Source organism: Zonotrichia leucophrys, chromosome 20 (assembly GCF_028769735.1).
Source record: "Zonotrichia leucophrys gambelii isolate GWCS_2022_RI chromosome 20, RI_Zleu_2.0, whole genome shotgun sequence".
NCBI lineage: Eukaryota > Metazoa > Chordata > Aves > Passeriformes > Passerellidae > Zonotrichia > Zonotrichia leucophrys.
In genome coordinates, this window is record NC_088189.1 from 6565333 (window position 1) to 6585264 (window position 19932).

Sequence of the window (19932 nt, forward strand, 5' to 3'; positions counted from 1 at the left end):
CTGAGGGGTCTCACTTCCAACTCTGCTGTGTCCCAGTGGGGACAGGGCTGAGCAGGGGATGGGGCTGTCCCCACGGTCCCGATGGGGACAGTGCCATCCCACAGTGCCCTGCCAGCAGCAGCAGGCTCCCTGCCAGCTCTGGGAGCAGAACCCAGCTGCTGGGAAGATAAATAGCCCCATTTTGCATGCTAATGGCATCCCAACCCCCAGCCGTTTCCCATCAATCTATTTTTGGTTTTTCGCTGGAGAAAAAAAAAATTAAAAAATTAAAAAATAAAATCCCTTTTGCCAAACGGTTGGGGTGGCAGAGAGGGAGGGAGGCTGCAGTGTCCCAGCTCTGCTGTCCACCCTGGAGTGAGGGCAGAGCATCCTCAGCACCAGGGAGGGGTGTGGGACCCCCTGACTCCCAGCCTGTCCAGTGAGCCCAGATCCCTCTGAACACCCAGAGCTGCACATCCAATATCATGGAGCACCAGAGGGTCTTCCCTGTGGGCTGGGTGTAATAAATTTGGGGGTTTTGGAGGTAAATTGGGTTCCCCCATCCTGGCAGAGGATGAAGGACTAAGGGGAGCCCATCAGGAGCCTCCCTGAGCCATGGATGGATGGGGACAGCAGGGAAGTGCCCAATCTCTGCTGAGGCCCTGAAAGCTGCAGGAATTTCACTTTTGGGATGATCTCCTAAAAAACAGAGCTGAGGTGAGGGGTGGCAGCAGGGTCACCCCAGAATGGGGCTGGTGTTAGGGCTCTAAATCTTCTCCCTTTACACAGCAACTCTTACACAACAAGAAAACTCAGAATCATTTATAGGTGAAGTAAAATCAACCCTAAATGAGCTTTAATCATGTCTGGGGGTGGTTGATATGTCCTGGTGAGCGCAGGGCTGTGTGTCCCACCAGGCCTGGGCAGCAGAGGCACTGATAGATCTGGGCTGGACACAGCAGGGATGAGCTGGTCAGGATCCAGTGCTCAGGGATCCTGAGAGGATCCCTCAGGCATCCTCTCCAGCCCAGCTCGACTTTTTGGGCACTCCAGGGGTTTCTCCTTGGGTTTCATTTTGCTACCCTGGGCTGCTTCAGGAACGTGGCCAAAAGCCCAATGGAGTAATTAATCAGCAATTATTCTGATTAATGTAACTGGGGTGGGAAGTGAGGTGGGGAGAAATCCCTGAGCTGCTCCTGGGATCGTCAGGATCAGGAGTTGGCTCATCCCCATGGTGGGAAGGAGTGGGCATCTGCACTGTGCACTGCTCTGTCCTCCCAAATCACCTTAAAGCAGGGTGTGAAGCAGGAAGAAAAGATGTTTTCTACCTGGTGCCACAAAATCTGAAGGGGTGAAGAGGCAGCAGCCCCTGTTAAAGTTGCAGATATGCTGCACTTTAACCTGCAGGGAGCTGCTGCTGGGTCTGCATGTTGGCAGACTGCTTCTCACCACCCTCAGCAGCGTTTTTGGGGAGGGAATAAACCCCAAAGGGGTGAGACCACCCACAGCAGCTCCCTCCTCTCTCCTGGGTGCACAGAGTCATCCCAATTCTGCTTTGGGACTTGCCAAGCTCTGTTTGTGTGTGCGTGGCTGAGCAAAGCCAGGTGGGAGGGGATGCTGGGCACATCAACATTGAGAATCACTCACAAAGGTTTGAAACTGAAAAAAAATCACTGGGATGAGCACAAGGACGAGATAACAGAGGCAGATCCTGCCAGGGGCCGGGATCGGGGTCAGCCCAAAGCCCAGCCAGGAGCAGCCCAGCCCAGGGCAGGGGCACCGCGGCCCCTCGGTCGCACAAAGCCGCCTCTGTGTCCCCGGGGACAGCAGGGCAGGCGGCGGCTTCTCCCGGGACGACGGGAAAACAAACCCCGGGGCTCTCCCGAGGCTGGCAATCCGTGTTTTAAATATCACACAGCGCTGCAGGAATGCATCCGCAGGGCAGGAGCAGCGACGGGACTCTTCCCAAGCGCCGCTGCCTGCCTCTGGCAATCAGAGAGGGGAAACGGCTTTAAACTAAAAGAGGGGAGATTTAGGTTAAATATAAGGAAAATTTTATTACAGCAGGGGTGGTAAAAGACTGGTTCAGGAAGCTGTGGATGCCCCATCCCTACAAGTGTTCAAGGTTTGGCTGGACAGGGTTTGGATCAACCTGGTCCCGTGGCAGGTGCCCCTGCAAAAGCCGAGATGGGATGGACTTTAAAGGTTCATTCCAACCCAAATTGTTCCACGACTCTATAAAATTCCCTTTTGCAAAACACCTGCAAGTCCTGAGCAGAAATCCAGCCCCTTCCTTGTGTGTGTGCCTGTGCCAGGCACAGGGACAGGACATCCCAGAGGTGCCAGGAATAGCTGGAGCAGTGTGAGCTCCTCAGCTGAGCCCAAATTCAGCCACTGAAGCCTCACATTTGCACCGTCAGCCAGTGTGGTGCTTGCTGGGTGGTGGTGCCATTGCTTTGCACTCCCAAATGGGATGATTACTTGGATTTCAGATGTGGAAGTGCAAGAGAAGAACAAAACAGGGCTTATTTTTAATCCCTGTTGTCTCAGTTCCTAAATTAACACTTTTGGAGCCTGTTCTCACTTGATTATCACCCGATGCCGTGAAATCCTCTGAAGACAGGATGTCCTACTTAACAAATCAACTCCCTATTAGGTAAATATACATTCTGAAGTTTTAATTAGTCCCATGCTACGACACAGAGGTGCCCTGAGGACTCATCTGCAGCACCTGCCCCCCTCTGCACCCCAAGCCCAGCTCTGCTGTGCGATGGGAATTTTGCCAGGGCCAGCAGCAGCAGGTGCCAAGATCCCAGAGCAGCTGGGAGGGACTGAGGTGCCTTTGAGAGTCACCTCCAAGCCATTGGAGGTCTCAGGGACAATTAGCAGAGATTCCTAAAGGGTCTTCAGCACAAGGCTCACGCTCTCAGCAATCCAGAGGGCAGAGCTGGCACCAGCCACGGGTTTGCTGGGAAGAATCCCCACGTGGGAGAGAGCTCAAGGGCACAGTGTCTTGCCAGGAGAATGTTAATGATGCTGCCCAAATGGGATTCCTTAAAATTGTCTTTTCATCTGGGAATGGCCAGAGTCAAGAGCTCTGGCAGATGGACAAATGTTTCCCAAGGTGCTCAGTGATTTGGGCTGCTGGATGAGCTGGGGGAGGAGGGTCCCTGTGGAAGGGCAGCATGTCCGTGGTCCTGCCCTCCAAACCACTGTTCCATGTTCATCTCCCACAGCTGAGCCATCTCCCACAGCAGAGCCATCATCTGCTCATCACTGCCCCAGAGTAACAGCCTTGTGTCTGGGGGATTTTCACTCCTTCCTGTCACCCAAGGTAGTGCAGCTCCAAGCAAGCAGGGTAAGGAGTGAAGGTGAAGGCAAAAATGAAGGTGAAGGTAATGATGATGGTGAAGGTGATGATGAAAGTAAAGGTGAAGTGGTGATGAATCCCCCAACTGCTAAATCCCCCAAAACACCAAGTCTCCCATTTGCTTCCCAATTCTGTTGTTCCCTATCCTTTCTGCTCTCTCCATCTGTCCTGCACTCCCATCCATGGCTCCTTCCTAAAAACCAGTGCCACTTGCCCTCTTCAATTTCCCAAACCTCTCTTCTTCAGTAAGGGGTGCCATTAAAAACATCTGATCTCTGCAGCACTGGGGTGACAACCCTTGGGGAACACCAGTTAATCGATCCCACCACCCCCACTGAGACCAGCACTCCCTGCATCCCGAGAGAGATGAGAAAGATGAGAGCAGAACACAGAGCACTGGGCAGTTTGAACTCTGGCATTCCCTAATTTCTGATTTTGCAGCCTGGCTGTGTGAGCAGCCAGCTCCCAGATCCCAGAGCAGCGTGCAGTGGCAATCAGAGCACGGCAAATCAATTCATGCCAGGCTGTACCTTGCAATGTAAATAATAAATCGGATTCAGCAGCAATTGAATGCAGCCCAGAGCCCTGAAATCGGGCTTGGCGAAAATAAGAACTTGAGGCTGTTAAGATGCAGCAGGGTGGTGTATGGTCATTAGCTGTGAGATGCTGGAAAACTCTGCTTGGATAATGGTTTTCATTTGTGCTCATTCTGGGCACTGGAATAACAAGTGCAGCACTGGGATGGTGGCAGAGTCCATCCTGGAGAGAGCCCTGGTGAGGATGGGAGGATCTGTCCTGCCCGAGCTTCAGTTCCCTAATGGAGAGCAGATGGAGTTGGATGAAATTATTTTGGCCCCAAAAAATTACAACGCATGTAAAAATAAAAGCCTGTAATTAGTGGGAATTTCATCAGGTTTCAGTTGGGACAGAAAAAGCCAGAAAGTAGCATTCAGCTGCTGCAGGGTTGCAGCTGGACACGAGGCAGTCTCAGCGCAGGGTGGGCTGAGCTACTGCAGAACCAGCAAAACCTCCCCACTCCATCAAGTACCCATGATCTTCTTAAAACACTTTCTTTTCTTTTTTATTAATACAAAAAAACCTAAAATATTATTCTTACGTGTTTTGCCCTTGCTGGGAATCGATTAGGAACCTGGCAGAGGTGGATCCTGCTGTCCTGCCGTGTCCTTGCAGAGTTACATCATGTGTGTCTTCTGATTGGATTAAGTTGCAAATTCACAATTTCACTTGGGGAAACAATATTAAAAAGAAAAAAGCCAGTCCTCTGTTCTGAGGGAAAGGAGGTGATCAGGCTCTCAAATAATTACAGAGTGCCTTGAAAATAACCGTGACATGCCAAAATCCAATTAGAAATATATCTATATAAACCTCCAAACGGGAGAGTTTTCTGTGATTCAACCCCTCTCTGTATGCCAGAGAGCATCAAAGAGGGAGCAATGCCTTGGATGCCCTCTGCCAGTAAATCATGAACTTTGTGAAGGTGCAGATGTCACACTGTGAGTGACAAGAGGGTCACCTGCCCAGCCAGGGGCCAAAGGACAGCACAGGTTCCTCCTGGTCTGTGTAAGCCAGAGCCTGATGTGACCTGCAGCATCCCCACCTTCCAACGCTGAGCTTTGGTTCTTCTATTATCAGCATGAAAATAAATTCTTTTCAGGGAGAGATTTTCATAACACTAAACATTTCCATGCCTGGTTGAGATAAGCACCATCCATCAGCCCGCACCAGGCAGGAGGCTTCAGCACGAAGCTGTTTTCGATTCTATCTCCCTGCAAGTGCCTCAACAAATCCATTTTGAAGTCTTTGCACAAAAAAAATTGAAGGGGGGGCAGATAGAGGAGGGGTGTTGGGATTTAGGAAAACCAATCCATGGTGTTTAGCTTGGGAGTGTCTGTTCCCAACCCATGGGGCTGCAGTGAGGAGGGGTCCCCAATACCCAGCTGCATTCACAGCCCCCAGGCCTGTGGTTGGGTGCCATGGGGGGCTTTGTGGAGGTGACAAACAGAGCAGCATGTCCCAAGGCCACCAAGACATCCACACTGATGGATGTGTGATTCTGGTTCCTCCCCCCTCGCTGGGTGCTCCCTTTTCCTGCTGATGAGCGGTTTTCATTAACGAGCAGACAAGCAAAGCACCAGAGAAATTAGCCACTTTTCTCCTTGGACAAATAACTTCCGTCTGAAGGCTTTTCATCTCCTCCCTCTCATCCTCGCGGGGCGCGGCGGGAGGAAAGCTGATGTTTAATTACTTCCTTTATTCTCTGAAAAACGAACGTGCTGAATCATCCCAGCCTCACCCCCTCTGCAGAGCCGGGGGCTGGGGAGGGGTGGCACCCACGGGAACACTGGTGCTCTCCATACCCAAATCCATGTGCAGGGGAAGCCTGTTGGTCCAGGGATCACTGCAGCCACTGTCCCCAGCCTGTCCCCTTCCCACACCATCACTGCCTTGGGAAAAGGAGCCCTGGTTCACGCTGTCAGTGTCCCAAGCTGTGCCTTGGTTTAGGGCTTTCCCTAAAAAACTGTTTAACTCCTGCTCTTTGACTCCTGTTTAGCTGTGGAAAGTCCTTAACCAGGCATTAAAAGATTCAAAGTCAGACCTAAACCCAAGGCAGAGTTGCTGGGGCTGTTTAAAAGATGCTCCAGGGTTGGAGGGACTGAGTGAGCCCAAGAGTGATGCTGGATGCTGTAAAACCAAGGATGGCTGGAGCATGGAGCAGTTTGTGGGGACCACACCACCTCCCCAGGCACAAGGCTTCTCTGAAAATCCTTTGGAATTTCAGATGGATGAGCAGTCTGAACTTGCCCAGGCACCCACACCCCATCACAGTATCCCCAGGCATTGGGATACTGGTTTGGCACCAGGCTCTCCCTTGCAGATGAGAAGGAAACAAATTCCATGCCCTGGACACGTGAACCCTTTACTGGAGAAGTGCAATTGCTACCAGAAAAATCACAGAAAGCAAAGGCTGGAAGCAGCACAGCACTTATTTTTAATAACAGCTTGGTGTAATCTGCACACATTTCTCAAGCGACATCAGCCTTTTCCTGCCAAGGCCCCTCTTTAACCATATTTCTCTTGGAAATTTTCTGCCATGGCTCAAAAGCTCTGTGTGCAGACAAAGGCTGAGGGAGAAATGGGAAATTCAAAGGGATGGAGAACACGTTCTTTCTTTATCTGCCTGCAACAAGCAGCACTGCCCTGCCCGCTCTCTTGAAGCCAGAGGAGGAATGCCAACTCCCCCCAGGAATTCTCAAAGGATTTTTGCAGGCTACAGGCAGAGTTTGGGGCCTGATGTCCCCACTACACGCACGGTTTGTGACTCGATGTCCCTGCTCCCTGCCTGGCAGCATGGTTGGCTGGCTGAGTGTGTCAGCCCTGGCCAGCTCCCAGCGCAGAGCTGAGCCAGCATCCAGCCTTGACAGGGGCTTGAGCCTCATCCAGAGCAGCTCCTGATTGAGCATCCAAAATTTTGGAAAGCTCCTATTGATTTGGGGAGCTGAATTTAGTTTTGGCAAAGTGCTCCACTCTCACACACACAGCTGCACAGCCCAGATCCAAGAGGGTTTTATGGTGTAGCTGTGCAAGGCTGATGAACAGGCACACAAACCCTGCCCCAGGCTGTGCACTGCCACCTGCTGCACCTTCCCAGCCCACAGGAAAGGTGGGAATGTGTCACACAATGTGCTTAAGCTGAGTGTTCTTCCTCTTAAAACAAGGGTGAGGGTGCTGCTGTGTGCTGCAGTGGGTCTGTGACAGGGAGCCCTTGGGAAGGTGGAGTATCACAGCACAGGCATCTGCTTGTCCTTGTTCTGGGCAGCCAGAGGCGCTCCCAGCCCTCTCCCAGTCCGGGGCAGGAAGAGCACAGGGTGCACAGCCAGACCCCAGACCCTTGGTGACTGCAGGGGCCGGCAGTGACAGTCCCTGGCTGGGTCAGGTGCGACAGCTGAATGCAGGCACCTAAAAAATACCTGTGGGATTGTCACTGGGGTAGTGACAGGTGCTGGTGACACCATTTAGCTCCATGCTGGTGTGCCAAGCCCCAGTGAGGTTTGGGGGTACCCATTCATGCAGCACCCATGAGGGTGAGCACCTTCCTCTGCCTCCCCCATCCAGGGAGCTGGAGATAGGGGACACCAGAGATATTTGGGGTGGAGGAACAAGCAGGTGTTTTCCATTCTATACCCACTGCAAACATGACAAAAACCTGTCCATGGTGCCCACTGCACCCTGCTGTCCGCAGGGACCCGTTCCCGCAGCTGGAGAGCGGCAGCGGGGATGATGCCCGGGGCAGGGCTGGGGGGGATGCAGGAGCGGGGGATGCTCGGGGATGCTGGCGGCGGGCGGCAGCGCGGGGCCGGCGGCGGGCGGAGCCCCCGGGGGTGGCGGATGGCGGCGCCGCCCCCGGCGCGGACACCGGGGCGGGGCGGGGCGGGCGGGAGCGCCCGGTGCCGCCGGCAGCGCGGGGGGCGCGGGGCTCCGTCCCCGCCCGAGCGCGGCGCCGCTGCCGGAGGATGAGCTGCGGCCGGCCCAAGGACATGGAAGGTACCGGGCGCGGGCGGGGGGGCTCAGGTGCGCGGCGGGACGCGCTTCCCACAGCCGCCAACGCGGCGGGCACGGACCTGGCGAGCCACCCCATCCCAGGGGCCGCCCTCCATCTCCCCCCGGTGCTGTCCCCTCTATCCTGGGGGTCTGTCCGTCCTCCATCCCCCGGTGCTGCCCCCTCCATGCCGGGGGTCTGTTCTTTATCCCTCCCCGGTGCTGCCCCCTCCATCGCCGGGGTCTGCCTGCCCTCCGTCCCCAGTGCTGTCCTCTCCATCCCGGGAGTCAGTCCCTCCACATTCCCCTTTACTGGCCCGTTCCAGGGAGAGGCTGTCCCCCTGCCCTACCCCTCGGAATTGTGGTGTACCAATGAAATGGGCTGGAAATTTTGGCTAGGGCAAAGGGATGCAGGTGTGAGGACAGGGCAGGCAGGCCTGGGGGTGCTGGAGCAGGGCAGGACCCCCGGGAAGAGCACGTCAAGGTGGAAGGGGGCTCACTGCAGGCAGGGTCTGTGCCTGTGGGCTCCCACACCTGCCAGGAGAACCTGGAGTCCTGCCCACTGCCCTCACCCCACACTCTCACACTGTCCAACCATACAGAAGTGCTCTGTCAAGGGGTGCTCAGGGACCTCCTGGCAGTACCCATGGCAGTCTCAGGAGCACAGATATCCCAAAGGCATGGACATCCCCCCAGACACTGTGCCCACTCCCTCAGCATGTGCCCAGGGCACCCATCGTGCTGCACAGGGAGGACAGAAAGGACATTTGCCTTTTGTTCCCTTCGTCTGTCCTCGGGAGGCACCAGCAGTGGGCAGCCACCATCCTGAGCTCTGGCCATGGCTCTTATCTCATCTCTGCAAGCTGAGAATTCAGAGGGAAGAGCTGGGGTGACACTCACCACACCCAGGGCCTGAGCCAAGTACACTCCAGGGGAAGCTGGAGAGGCTGGACGAGGTGTCAGTCCTCTTTGGGTCTCGTTTCATCTTCCTCAGGTCTTAGGGAATAGCTCAGGACAGGACCTGGTCCATCCTATAGGCACAGCTTCAAAGATGGGATATGTTGGGGGATCCCAGAGAGCCTCACTGGAATGATCATCCCTGGAGGCTCCACCGGCTCCTGCACCAGGGTGAAGCCACATGGAAGGGGCAGAGGGGACCAGGGCAATGGCAATGCCAGCTGAGCTCATGGCTCAGCAGATGCTACTAAGAGCAGGATGAGTTCTTCACAAAGCTGCTCCCTGAATTGAGCAAATTCCCTAGGTCCTCAGAGAGTCCTGGGAGTCCTCAGAGACTTCTGCTCCTGTCCACCCTTCCTTCACCTGCCTGCAGGAACACAAGAAAGATGACCAGCTCCTCAAATCCGCCTCCAATTATAAACAAATCCCTCATTTTATTTGGTGCTAAACATCTCTTTCCCTCCCAAATGCCGTGTGAGGACCCACCCTTAAGGGTCATCACACACAGGGAGCCAGGCAAGCCAACAGAATGATTTCATTCCTTGTGGAGCTTGTCTCAAGCATCTTCCACTAATCCCGGGAATCCTGTCTGACCCGGGAAGCCTGGCTGCCCCCACCGCAGCTGCCTGCAGGCACGGCCCCATCTGGAGGGCAGGTCTGTGGGACGATGGCATCAGAGACACGGGGATGCTCCTGAGGCCGTGGTGAGAAGTGGTGGCAGAGGACAGAGCAGGAGACTTTGCCTGTCCGGGCTGCCCTGTGCCCCTGCCCGCTCCTCCTGCAGCTCGGCTGTGTGCCACCGTGTCCCCTGGGCAGCTCCTGGTCACCTGCGAGCAGGAAGCACCGGCGGGAAGTGCCCTGGCAGCCGGTCTGCTGGTGGTGATCATCTCGGGGAAACTCGGCACCCACACGGAAATGCTTTAGCCGGGGAATGCTGCCACATCCTGCCCCGAGGTGCCCAGCCCCGCGAGGTTTCCCGTCCCTGTCCCCACCAGCAGCTGCTGCTGCTCTGAGCCTCTCCAGCGCTCACGTTTCACCAGCCATAAAAGTGTCTGAGAGGGAATGGCAGAGGGAGCAGCCCGGGGACGGGAGGGAGCCGTGGCTGTCCCTGTCCCCCCTGCGGTGACCCGGACCTGGCCTCCCCCTCCTGCCAGGCTGGAGAGGTGCCCAAAATGGATCAAAGAGCCATGGAAACAAGCCGGCAGCGATTCCCCCGGCGAGCAGGCAATGGGGTGTCACTCACAGGGGCAGGCAGAGGGGCACAGGGAGCCGAGACCAGCTGGCAGGGACTCGGAATAGTGGGGTCACAGTGGCTGTTTGGGGAGCTGAGCTGAGCTCTCCCCTCCCCGCTCCAGCTCGGGCTCAGCCAGCCTGGAGGTTCTTCATTCCCGTGTCAGGATCCAGCACAGCCTCTGCTCTGTGGCACCCCCACTCCTTCTCTTTCCTCCTTCACCCCACCGCCCTAAGCCAGCGGAGCCCCGGCGCTGCCACACTCGTGCCATGGCTCGCTTGTGCCCTTTGGTGCCCGGTGGGCGCAGTGCCCCCTGCAGCAGCCCCCCAGGCTCCCTGCCCACCCCGGTGCCAGCTGGCCCTGCCGCGGGATTAGACGGGAGCAGGAGAGGAAAGCGCCGAGCATCCCCCGGATCAGACGCCCCCGGGGCAGCGGGGAGGGGGTGTCGGTGTCATTCACCCCCTGTCCGTGTGCGAGCGGCTCTGGCCGCCCGGAGCGGCGCTGAGCGTGCAGCCGGGGCTCAGAGCAGCGGGAGGGAGGCGCTCGGGGGAATCAGTCAGGTGTGGACGAGGTATGAGGGGAGGCAGGGATGGAGCCGCACTCGTGACAGCGGTGCCGAGCGCTCACGCGCATCCCTCCTCCCGCCGAGATGCAGCAGGGCCGGCCATCCCTCTGCTGCGTCTCCACCATCCGCAGCTCGCAGGGACCACCCGAGCCAGGTGAGGGCTCTTCAGGGCATGGCCGGGGGGCTGTGGGGCCGGCGGGCCTGGGGGGAGATGCTGCCTGAGCGTTCCTGGCCGGAGGGCACAGCCGCAGGCTTGGAGGAGAGGGGAGGAGGGGATGGAGGGGGGCTGGTTGCTCCTGGGCATGCTGTGGCTGCTCCCTGTGCAGAGCACGGAAAGGATGTCACCCCCGTGTCCCTGCGTGGAGCCAGCCCAGGGCTGTCCTAACACAGGGCTCCTCTGTTCCCATCCTTTCCTTGCTCCAAAACGCTCCCACATGCCCTGCTCTCGCTCCCTACCGTCCCATGTCGGGTGCTGCCAGGTGATTGGAAAGTTGGGATGCAAGGGCTGGGCTGGGGAAACTGAGACTGTGGAGGAGCTGCTGGAGCAGGGCCTCTGGGCTGCTCCCCTGGACAGCCATGTCCCCAAAGCTCCTGGAGCTGCCTTTCTTCCTGGTTTATTTTTCCTTCCCACTTTCACCCCTCTTTCCCATCTGCTCCCACTCCTGCGGTTGCCTCCAGCAGAGTTTGCTGCAGGAGCAGAGATGCCCAAGTCCTGCTGCTGGAGGCAGCTGCTCCATGGCTCCCTATAGATTTGGGTCCTCCTGATGGCCAAAACCCCCTTCCCTCTACTCCCTGTAGCAAGCCCTGGCACAGCTGAAGGACACAACTCTGGCAGCAGCCCCTCCACACCTGCCAGGTTTATATCTGCCACAGCACCCAGTGGGATGGGCAGGTTCCAGCTCTGTCCCAGCAGAGCTGCTGTGCTCAGGGTGACAGGGACAGGGCAGTGGCACCTCAGACATCCCTGGCTGGAGGGAGCACAGCCCGCTCTGGTCCTCACCCGACAGGCCCAGGGTGTCTGAGACTGCTGGAAGTCACCCAGGACAGGTGCAGAGACGACCCCTACCAGTCCTGCCTCTGCTCCCCACTGAGCCTCTCCATGGATCTCCCTCCACCTTGTTTTCTCTAAAATCACTTCCCCAGCCATCAGACAGGTCCCCTGCCTCAGCTTCCCCATGGCAATGCTTCCTGCTGGGTGTGTTTAAGAAACAACATTGTGTGATGTGGTCTGGGTATCCTGGGACAACCCTTTTTTGCTCTATTTTGACTTTTTTTGGCCAGTTGTTCTCCTATTGCACAAAGGTGTACTTGAATGGGTTCTTTGAAACCTCTTCCCTCGTAAAACCTACTAATTAGGAAAATGAGCTGCATTAGGATTTCTCCAGCCCTCCTGCTCTCCCAGAGTGGTTTGCCCTGGAAATGAGTTTCCTTTGGGTGCTGCTCTGCTCTTAGGGGTGGTTCATGACTTGCCTGGCTGCCCATGGTGGGAGCAGGTGAGCTGGGGGATGCTCCAGTCTTTGCTTCCATGGATCAGAGCTGCTTATGTCAAGCTGTCTGGCTTTTATCCGGAGCAGCCAGAGCGTGAGCCCCTAATACCCACTCACCCTCCTCCTGTGCCAGCTGGGGCCCTTCAGCCCCCCTCAAGGGAAAGCTTTGCAACCTCATTGTAACCCCAACACCCCCAGCTTGTTAAAACACAATGGATTTTAATGACCTTTGTGGGTCCCTTCCAACTCATGATATCCTATTATTCTATAAATAAGGGACAAAAAGCACTTGTTGTGGGTAAATGTCTCTTTGTGGTCGTTGTTGAAGGGTTGGTGTGTGTTTGGCCATGTAGCTGTCCCCAGGTATCCATGGTCTGTGCTAGGGGACCAGCCTGCAGTCTCTGCTCCCCTTCCCTCGGTGGTGGCAGTTTGCTGCCAGCCTGGACCATGGGAAGCAGCTGCCCTGGGCCTCCTCCTGGTCCCTGTCCCGGCAGGGTGGCAGTGACAAGCAGGAGGTTCTCACCACGTGTTGGGGATCAGCTGCAGGTCCTGTGTCTGCTCGGCTGGCGGGTGTCAAAACAAGCGTCGCTCGTGAGGGGTTTGTGTGGGCAAACATCTCGTCGGGCGCCTGCTGGATCCCAGCGCCAGCTGGCGTTCCTGGGCTGGTGGATTTTCTTCTTGGCAATGGGGAAGGAAGGCAGGAACGGGGAGTTTTTGGAGAGAAGGGCCCACAGCCTGAGGAGAAAAAGGGTAGAAAAGGCACTTTTGGGTGCCCCGGCGTGGGGTGGATGGGCACCACGGCCGTCTCTCACCCCCCTTCCCTCTGCAGCCGCCGCTGCCGCCTCTGCTCACTTCAGCTTCTGCCGCAGCCTCCTGGAGCACACGGTGTCGGCCGAGAACCTGAGCTACCGCCTGCAGCGCGCCGCGGGCAGCAGCCTCACCTGGCACGACGGCCGCAGCCAGCGCCCCGACGGCCCCGGGCGCACCGTCAAACTCCTGCGGCAGCCGGGCACCGAGGGCTCGCAGGTACCCACCAACACCCCCTGGGTGTGCCCAGGGAACACAGCTCCTTGTGTCTGCCAGACCCCTGCAGGTACCCACACCCACCCCCCAGGGGAGCACAGTGTGTGCCAGACCCCTGCAGGTACCCACACCCACCCCCCAGGGGAGCACAGTGTCTGCCAGACCCCTGCAGGTACCCACACATACCCCTGGGCATGTCCAGGGGAACACTGTGTGCCAGAAACCCCTGCAGCAGCATCCCCTCTTTCTCTGCAGGATCAGGCCTTCGGGTCTTGTTTTGCTAGAAGTTCTCGTGATTGCTGTGTGTTTAGTTATAGTGACATGTAAACATCATCATGTGTTTTCATCAGGCCTCGTGCTGTGCTGGGGTGAGCTCTCTGTGTCACCTCCCCTCTGTGCATCACCTGCCCTCCCACCTGCAGCTGGGACTTAAAACCATTTTGCATTAAGTATGCCACGACCAAATTCATTATAATGCCTTAAAATCGCTTGTGTGTGTCTCTTAGCCAGGTTTGGACCCTAGTCTTCCTGAAATTTGACAATTTTATTTTATTGTACTATGGATTTTGTTGTACTATGACAATTTTATTTTATTGTACTATGGAGGCTGCGAGCCAAAGGTTTCCCTCCATTCACTGCTGCACAGACACAGGAAGGAATATAATCCCTGCAGGTGGTTCCTGGTGCTTCCCAGCCCCTCCTTAACACCCTGGTAGTCAGGTTCAGAGTGGCACATCCAGACAGTGAATGCTGGAAAGAAAAGAGGGGAAATCCAAATCCAAATCCAGCTGCCAGCATGCAGATGCTTTTGTATCACAGGGCCTCCTGTCTGGTTTGGCTTCAGAAGGGAGCAGGGACCCCACAGGGATGGGTATGGTCGTGATGCTCTCAGGAGCAGCAGCTTCAGGGCAGACAATGTCCCATGTGCTGGTGGCACTGTCCCATCACCTCCAGGTGGTTCCTGCATGGGGACACACCAGCCACCCTCCAGCTGCCAGCTGCGGCTTATCATGGTTCTCCCTCCTCCACCTCTATGTCCTGCCCAGGAGGATTTAGTGAAAGGTTCTTAATTTGCAAAAGGCAAAGGAAAGCAAAGGAAAATGCCAGAGCGAAGGGAGGAGATGCAAGTTTCTCCTTGCAGTGCCCCCGGTTCCCCCAGCCACTCCTCCCCTCCTGCCAGAGCAGCCTCCCAGCCCTCCTGCCTGCTCTCCTCCACACCGGCGCTCGATATTCACGGCTGAGAGTTTATCAGAGAGACAGCGCGGCTCAGCCGGCTGGAAAACAAACCCACGATCCCTTTACACCTCCCCTGCTCCTCTGGGCTCACTTGGGGACCCTCCGTGGGGAGGGGGGATGCAGGCCGAGCAGGCAGCGCGGGGTTCGGGGATGCTGGGACGGTCCCCGGTGCAGGCGGTGTGTGATGAGCGATGTGCGTGCAGCCGTGTGCGTGCCCAGGGAAATTGCCGCTTGTTTGTCACCTCTTCCCCCGTGCCTCGGAGGGTTAGTTGGATAATAGCTGTGGGAAGCCCGCGGGAAGCTCTCGGGAAGATGGTTGTTATTCCCCCCAGCCCCTCCGCTTCTCATCATCGCTCGTTAGTGAATGCAGAGCAAATCGCCGCCTCCTCCTCCTCCTCCTCCTCCTCCTCGTCCCCACGGCACTCTCGGGCGCGCTCAGCCGAGTGTGAAGGAGCCGCAGCCGGCGTGGGCTGGGGCTGCTCCCGCAGGCTGGGATGTGTCTGCTGGAGCCGGGGCGTCCCCCAAAGGTGAGGGTTTGGTTCAGAAACTGAATCCTGGGCATTGCCTATTGGATTTTCCATCATTTGGAGACGGACTCCTTGCTTATTAAGGCACAGCCTCCCAGCTTCGCCTTCCTCCCTCTTGCTCGGATGTTCCCAACGAGCTCTGCTTAAGGAAAGCTCCTTTCCAAGCTCAAAGGCTCCCCAGGGCACAGGCAGCAGCCCCAGCAGGCTGGCCATGCTCCGTGGCAATGCCCGGCACGGGGCAGGGAGCACATCCAGCCCAGCTGCCCTCCACTGCCTCCTCTGCAGCATCCCTCAGGAATGTGTCATTAGTTTCAGTGACTGCGGGATGTCTGGAGTCCCTCTTACACTAATTATCCTGCTCCTCTATTAGACATGCTTAATTAGCCAGCGTTCACAGGCAGAGGTCGGTGTTGGCACACCGTGGGCCACACGCTGCCGACCTTTCCCGTGCCCGTGTGTCTGCATCAGCTGCTGTTCCTGCCCTGTCCCTGCCGTGCCTGGGCCATGGGTGAGCCCTGGCAGTCCAATTCCCTTCTGTTGTGGGAAGCAGGGATGCCTTTTCCACCCCAATTTGCTGTGATCCAGCCCAGGACAGTCCCAGCAGCTTGGGCACAAGTGAATGCTTTAGAGCAGCAATGTTTGCTGGTGCTGCTCAAGGATGGAGTCTCAGCATCACCAGCAGTGGAGAGCTCACCCATCTCTCCTGGATGCTAAAAGCAGGGAAAGGGAGATTTCTGCATCCTCCAGCCCCATTTCCCAGCCAGTCTGGAAGATTCCCTAGGAGAAGCAGGCTTGCTGGCTTGCTCCCTGTGCAGCCACAGCTCCAGATGTGTGATTTGCTCTATATGAGATAAGTCCAGGCTGCAACAACCTTGTGAGGCCAGAGTAGCTGTGATGGGGGAGAGAAAATGGAGCTGCCAAGTGGCTCAGAGTGAGACTGGGTGGCTCAGAGTGAGACTGGCCAGTGCAGCAGGCAGCTGGAGGGAGGGAAGGTGGGGTGGAGGGATGCTGCCAGCGAAGCCCCCTCTCCCTGTGGGCACAGCTTGGTACTGTGGATGGCACAGCTCAGCAGGTGGTGGAGGTGGCCAGGGCACACTGGGGTGCTGGGGACTGTGACCCTGCTTTATCCTGGGTGTCTCTGAGCATAGCAGCACTCCAGGAGCAGCTGTAGGATTCAGAGGTGGCCTTGGACACCTGCAAGGCTGCAGGACCTTGTTGTGACCAGTCAGCTCAGGGTTGAAGGCGGTTGAGAGGGAGAGAAAGGGAGAATCCTTCCTACTCCCCTTCCTACTCCAGGCCACCAGCTGGCTGCTGGTTGCTTTCCCGGGGACTTCTGGTGGGGATGAGTTTGCACCAGCACCAACATCTGGTGGGGATGGCTTTGCACCAGTTCCTACTCTCCTCCAGGATCTCACTGGCTTTGTCCCCACCGAGAGCTTCCAGCAAATGCCCATCTCTGCCTGGGGAGATGGGGACCCTGAGGACCCCAGGACATCTCCTGAGCCTGTGCAATGTTCTGCTGGGCTGGGAGATGCGCAGGGGAGGGGAGTTGGGTCCTGCAGCAGGAGAGCTGGGAAGTTTAAAGTGTTGGGTCTATATATGGCAGGAGAACAAACTTGACCTCCCATCCCCACTCTCTGTGCCTCCCTTACTGGTTCCTCTGATTTCAGGGTGAGCCCAGAGACTCCAGAGGGTGTGGAGCCAAAGCCCTCCAGTGTCACCACAATCCTATGCAGCCAACCAACATCTCCCCCATCCCCATGGACTGATTTCTGTTTTCCTCCTCCCAGGGCTGAATCCCACTAACCTTGTCCCCTCCCACTCCCCTCAGGTCCGTGGCTGTGACCACTATGGCATCTACCACACCAGCCCCACGCTGGGCAGCCTGGTCAAGCCAGTGGTGCTGTGGACCCAGCAGGATGTGTGCAAATGGCTGAAGAAGCACTGCCCACACAATTATCTCATCTACGTCGAGGCGTTCTCCCACCACGCCATCACAGGTACAGAGTGTCCCCTGGACCATGCAGAGCACGTGCTCCTGGGAAAGGCTGTTTGGACATTGGGGGTTCAGAAGATGGACATACCCCCCATTTCTGTCCCCTCTCCCCATGAGATGCAGCCAGGGTGAGAGCAGGGGACACGGTGACACTGACCCAGGCTGGGCAGGAGGCATCTGCCACCAGGGTGAGCACCAGGACAGGCTGGAGGTTCTTTAAAATTATTAAATTGGTTTATCAGACAGGGAAGAGTCTTCTCATCACCTAGCTCAATATAATAATAGTATTATTAAATTTTTTAAATACTGAAAATTTTTGCAAAGAGAAAGATCTCTGTCCAGTTGGAGTCCAAATTTCAAAGGTCTTTGTCAGATCCAAATCCAACTCCCAATCGAGCCCTTCAAGCAGACTCACCTCTAGGATCTGCTCCCTCCCCTTTGCTCCCTGGTGACAGTGGCTTTGACCTCTAAGAGCATCATTCCAGTCCAACTTCAATATGTGCAAGGCCAGAGTGAGCTCTGCCAGGGCCAGGGGATGGTGGCAGGGAAGTGAGGGCAGGAGCTGCCTGGGGGGGATGAGAAATCCTAATGCAAAAGCTCAGCCAGCCCTTGCTCAGGCAACAAAGGCAGCATTAGTGAGTGTATGCTGTACAGCAAGGACAAAAGCTGGTTTAAAATCCCTCCTGTAAGAGCCCCAGACTGGAGGGAAGTGGCTTGGTGGGGACTGGAGCACTAATGCGTTGTGATGGGCACCCCCATTCATTGCCCCAGGACCAGCAGCCTGTGTGGGAACCTTGTGCTCAGAAAACATCTCCTCATCTGGGAGGTGGAGCAGAGAATAAAAAGCTGCTGCCTGCGGGGATGGGTTACAGGATTGTGCTGCTGATACCTGGCAGAGGCTGGGGACACGAGCTACCACCCGGTGCTCTCTGAAAGGGAGGTCACAAACCAGAATGGAAGGGACCTGAAAGCTCATCTCATTCCACACCCTTGCCATGGGCAGGAACAGCTTCTGCCAGACCAGGTTTCTCTAAGCCTTGTCCAGCCTGGTCTTGGACACCTCCAGGGATGGAGCAACCACAGCTTCTCGTGGTAACCTGTGCCAAGGCCTCACCATCCTCACTGGGATGAATTTCTTCCCAACATCCAGTTTAACCCTATCCCCTGCCAGCTCTTCCCCCTCCATCCTGTCCCTCCACGCACTACTGCAGGCAGTGAGAGAGCACTCCCTCCTCAATCCTCCATGCTGATGGGTTCCCCTTTGTGCTGCCCTTTCCTGGGCTCATCCCCCCCTCTTTGTGCTGGTGGGGCACTGAGCCACTTGGTGTTTGCAGGCCGGGCGCTGCTGCGGCTGAACGGGGAGAAGCTGCAGCGCATGGGGATCGCGCTGGAGGCGCAGCGCCAGGAGCTCCTGCAGCAGGTCCTGCAGCTCCAGGTGCGCGAGGAGGTGCGGAACCTGCAGCTGCTCAGCCAAGGTAGGGCCTATAGGGTAGCCCAGAGCTGGCTGTGGCACAGGGATGGGTTGTGGGGCCATTCAGGGAGCACAGGGGGAGTTGGGATGCACAGGGCCAGGCTGCCACACGCAGCCCAAAATCCGTCAGTGGCCCTGTGCATGGAAGGGAAGAGATTCTCTGGGGATGGTGGTGGGTGAGCTGCGACGTGCCGCCCTGCAGGCTGTTTATTCCTTCCTCTCCCACCTTGTTCCAGCTTCTTTTGGAAATGTCTCCTAGCTGATCCGTCTGTTTGGCAGATTGCACCAACACTGTGAACCGAGCTCCGCTGGGATGGGCTGTGCATCGCCGATACGAGACCTGAGCCACACGCTTGGAATAAGAAGAGACAGCTTCCCAGACACTCCAGGGCTCCTCTCCTGCTTCTTCCTTCTCTTTCTTTTAAAGGAACGCATTCCTGTGCAGGGGTGGAAGGTTTCTTCCAGCAGACATGGCTCTTGGCTGGAGGAAAATCAGCAAACCAGCTGCTGGGACAGATGATGAACTTCCATCCACCTGAGCCTGACGGTTCACAGGGAAAGAGATGGAAAAAAGGAGATGGCAAAAGGCAGGGCTCAGCACTGTGGAGAAAGGGAATGCAGTGATTCCAGGGACAGCTCGGAGCCTTGTGCAGGACACTGAAGCATTATGCACTTGGGCAACATCCCAGCACCCAGCAACTCGTGTCCATGCCTTGGAGCTTATTTAGGGAGCTTTGGTTTCCTCATCAGACTGGGCTGCCTTCCAGTGGCCGGGGAGGTGACGTTATCGGTAGCAAATAAGATGATACAACCAGCCAAAAAATTCACAGCGGGGCCAAGACCCCAGCACCCAGCTCCACTTGGTGAGTTAAAAAGGGAGCTGAGTCATCAGAGCTGGAAAATCTGCAAGTGAAAGCAGGCTGGATGCACCAGGAGGCTGCCACGGCTGGGAGGAAGCTGTGCCAAGAGCTCATCCTTCATCAGCAGGCAGAGGGGGAGCCCATGCAGGGGCTGGGGGCAGCAGGCTGGGGTGCTGCTGGGTGGTTGTGGGGCTGGGGGAGCACTGGGTGACCCAGCTCCCATGCCTGGTCCTGCTCTGCTCCATGCTCCCACCAGCTCTGCAGAGCTCTGTTCATCCAGGCATTGGCAGGTTCCTGTCCTGACCTCCTGCCAAGGGTTGGCAATGGTGCCACCAAAGCCAGGCACCTTCCTGATGACCTTCACCATCATTACAGTGAGAGTGTTTGCTGTTAGGTCTCCATCTCCCAAACTCTCCCATACAGAGCTACAGACTGCCCTTGTGGGCAGATAAGGAAAATCCGTGTGTAAATCAGGATTTTTGGCCAGGGTGGATGCTGTCACCTCCCCACATTCCACCTCAAGTGATGAGGGTAGGGCTGTGGGTCATGGGGGTCCGAAAACAGCAGCACCCCAATCCCCCTGGGGCACTGGGATGTGGAGGCAGGTCACGGTGCTCCCTGGCTGGGCATCCTCCTGCCTGCTTCTCTGCTGGTAATAAATTGGAGACTGTTA

General features: G+C 56.7%; 1 protein-coding gene across 3 annotated transcripts; it reads left to right on the forward strand.

The window, feature by feature from the left end:
• The first annotated feature begins 7805 nt into the window (after positions 1 to 7805).
• On the forward strand, positions 7806 to 19932 carry SAMD10 (sterile alpha motif domain containing 10). Of its 3 annotated transcripts, none has more exons than XM_064730275.1 (5): positions 7806 to 7912; positions 12976 to 13172; positions 16764 to 16932; positions 18263 to 18403; positions 18679 to 19932. In XM_064730275.1, the coding sequence occupies exons 1-5, from the start codon at positions 7882 to 7884 to the stop codon at positions 18741 to 18743; spliced, it is 603 nt and encodes a 200-aa protein (XP_064586345.1). In that variant the 5' UTR covers positions 7806 to 7881; the 3' UTR covers positions 18744 to 19932. The 3 variants fall into 3 exon arrangements, with proteins under 3 accessions (XP_064586345.1, XP_064586344.1, XP_064586346.1); XM_064730274.1 differs by lacking the exon at positions 7806 to 7912 and adding an exon at positions 10481 to 10813; XM_064730276.1 differs by lacking the exon at positions 7806 to 7912 and adding an exon at positions 10484 to 10813 and having other exon boundaries at positions 18636 to 19932.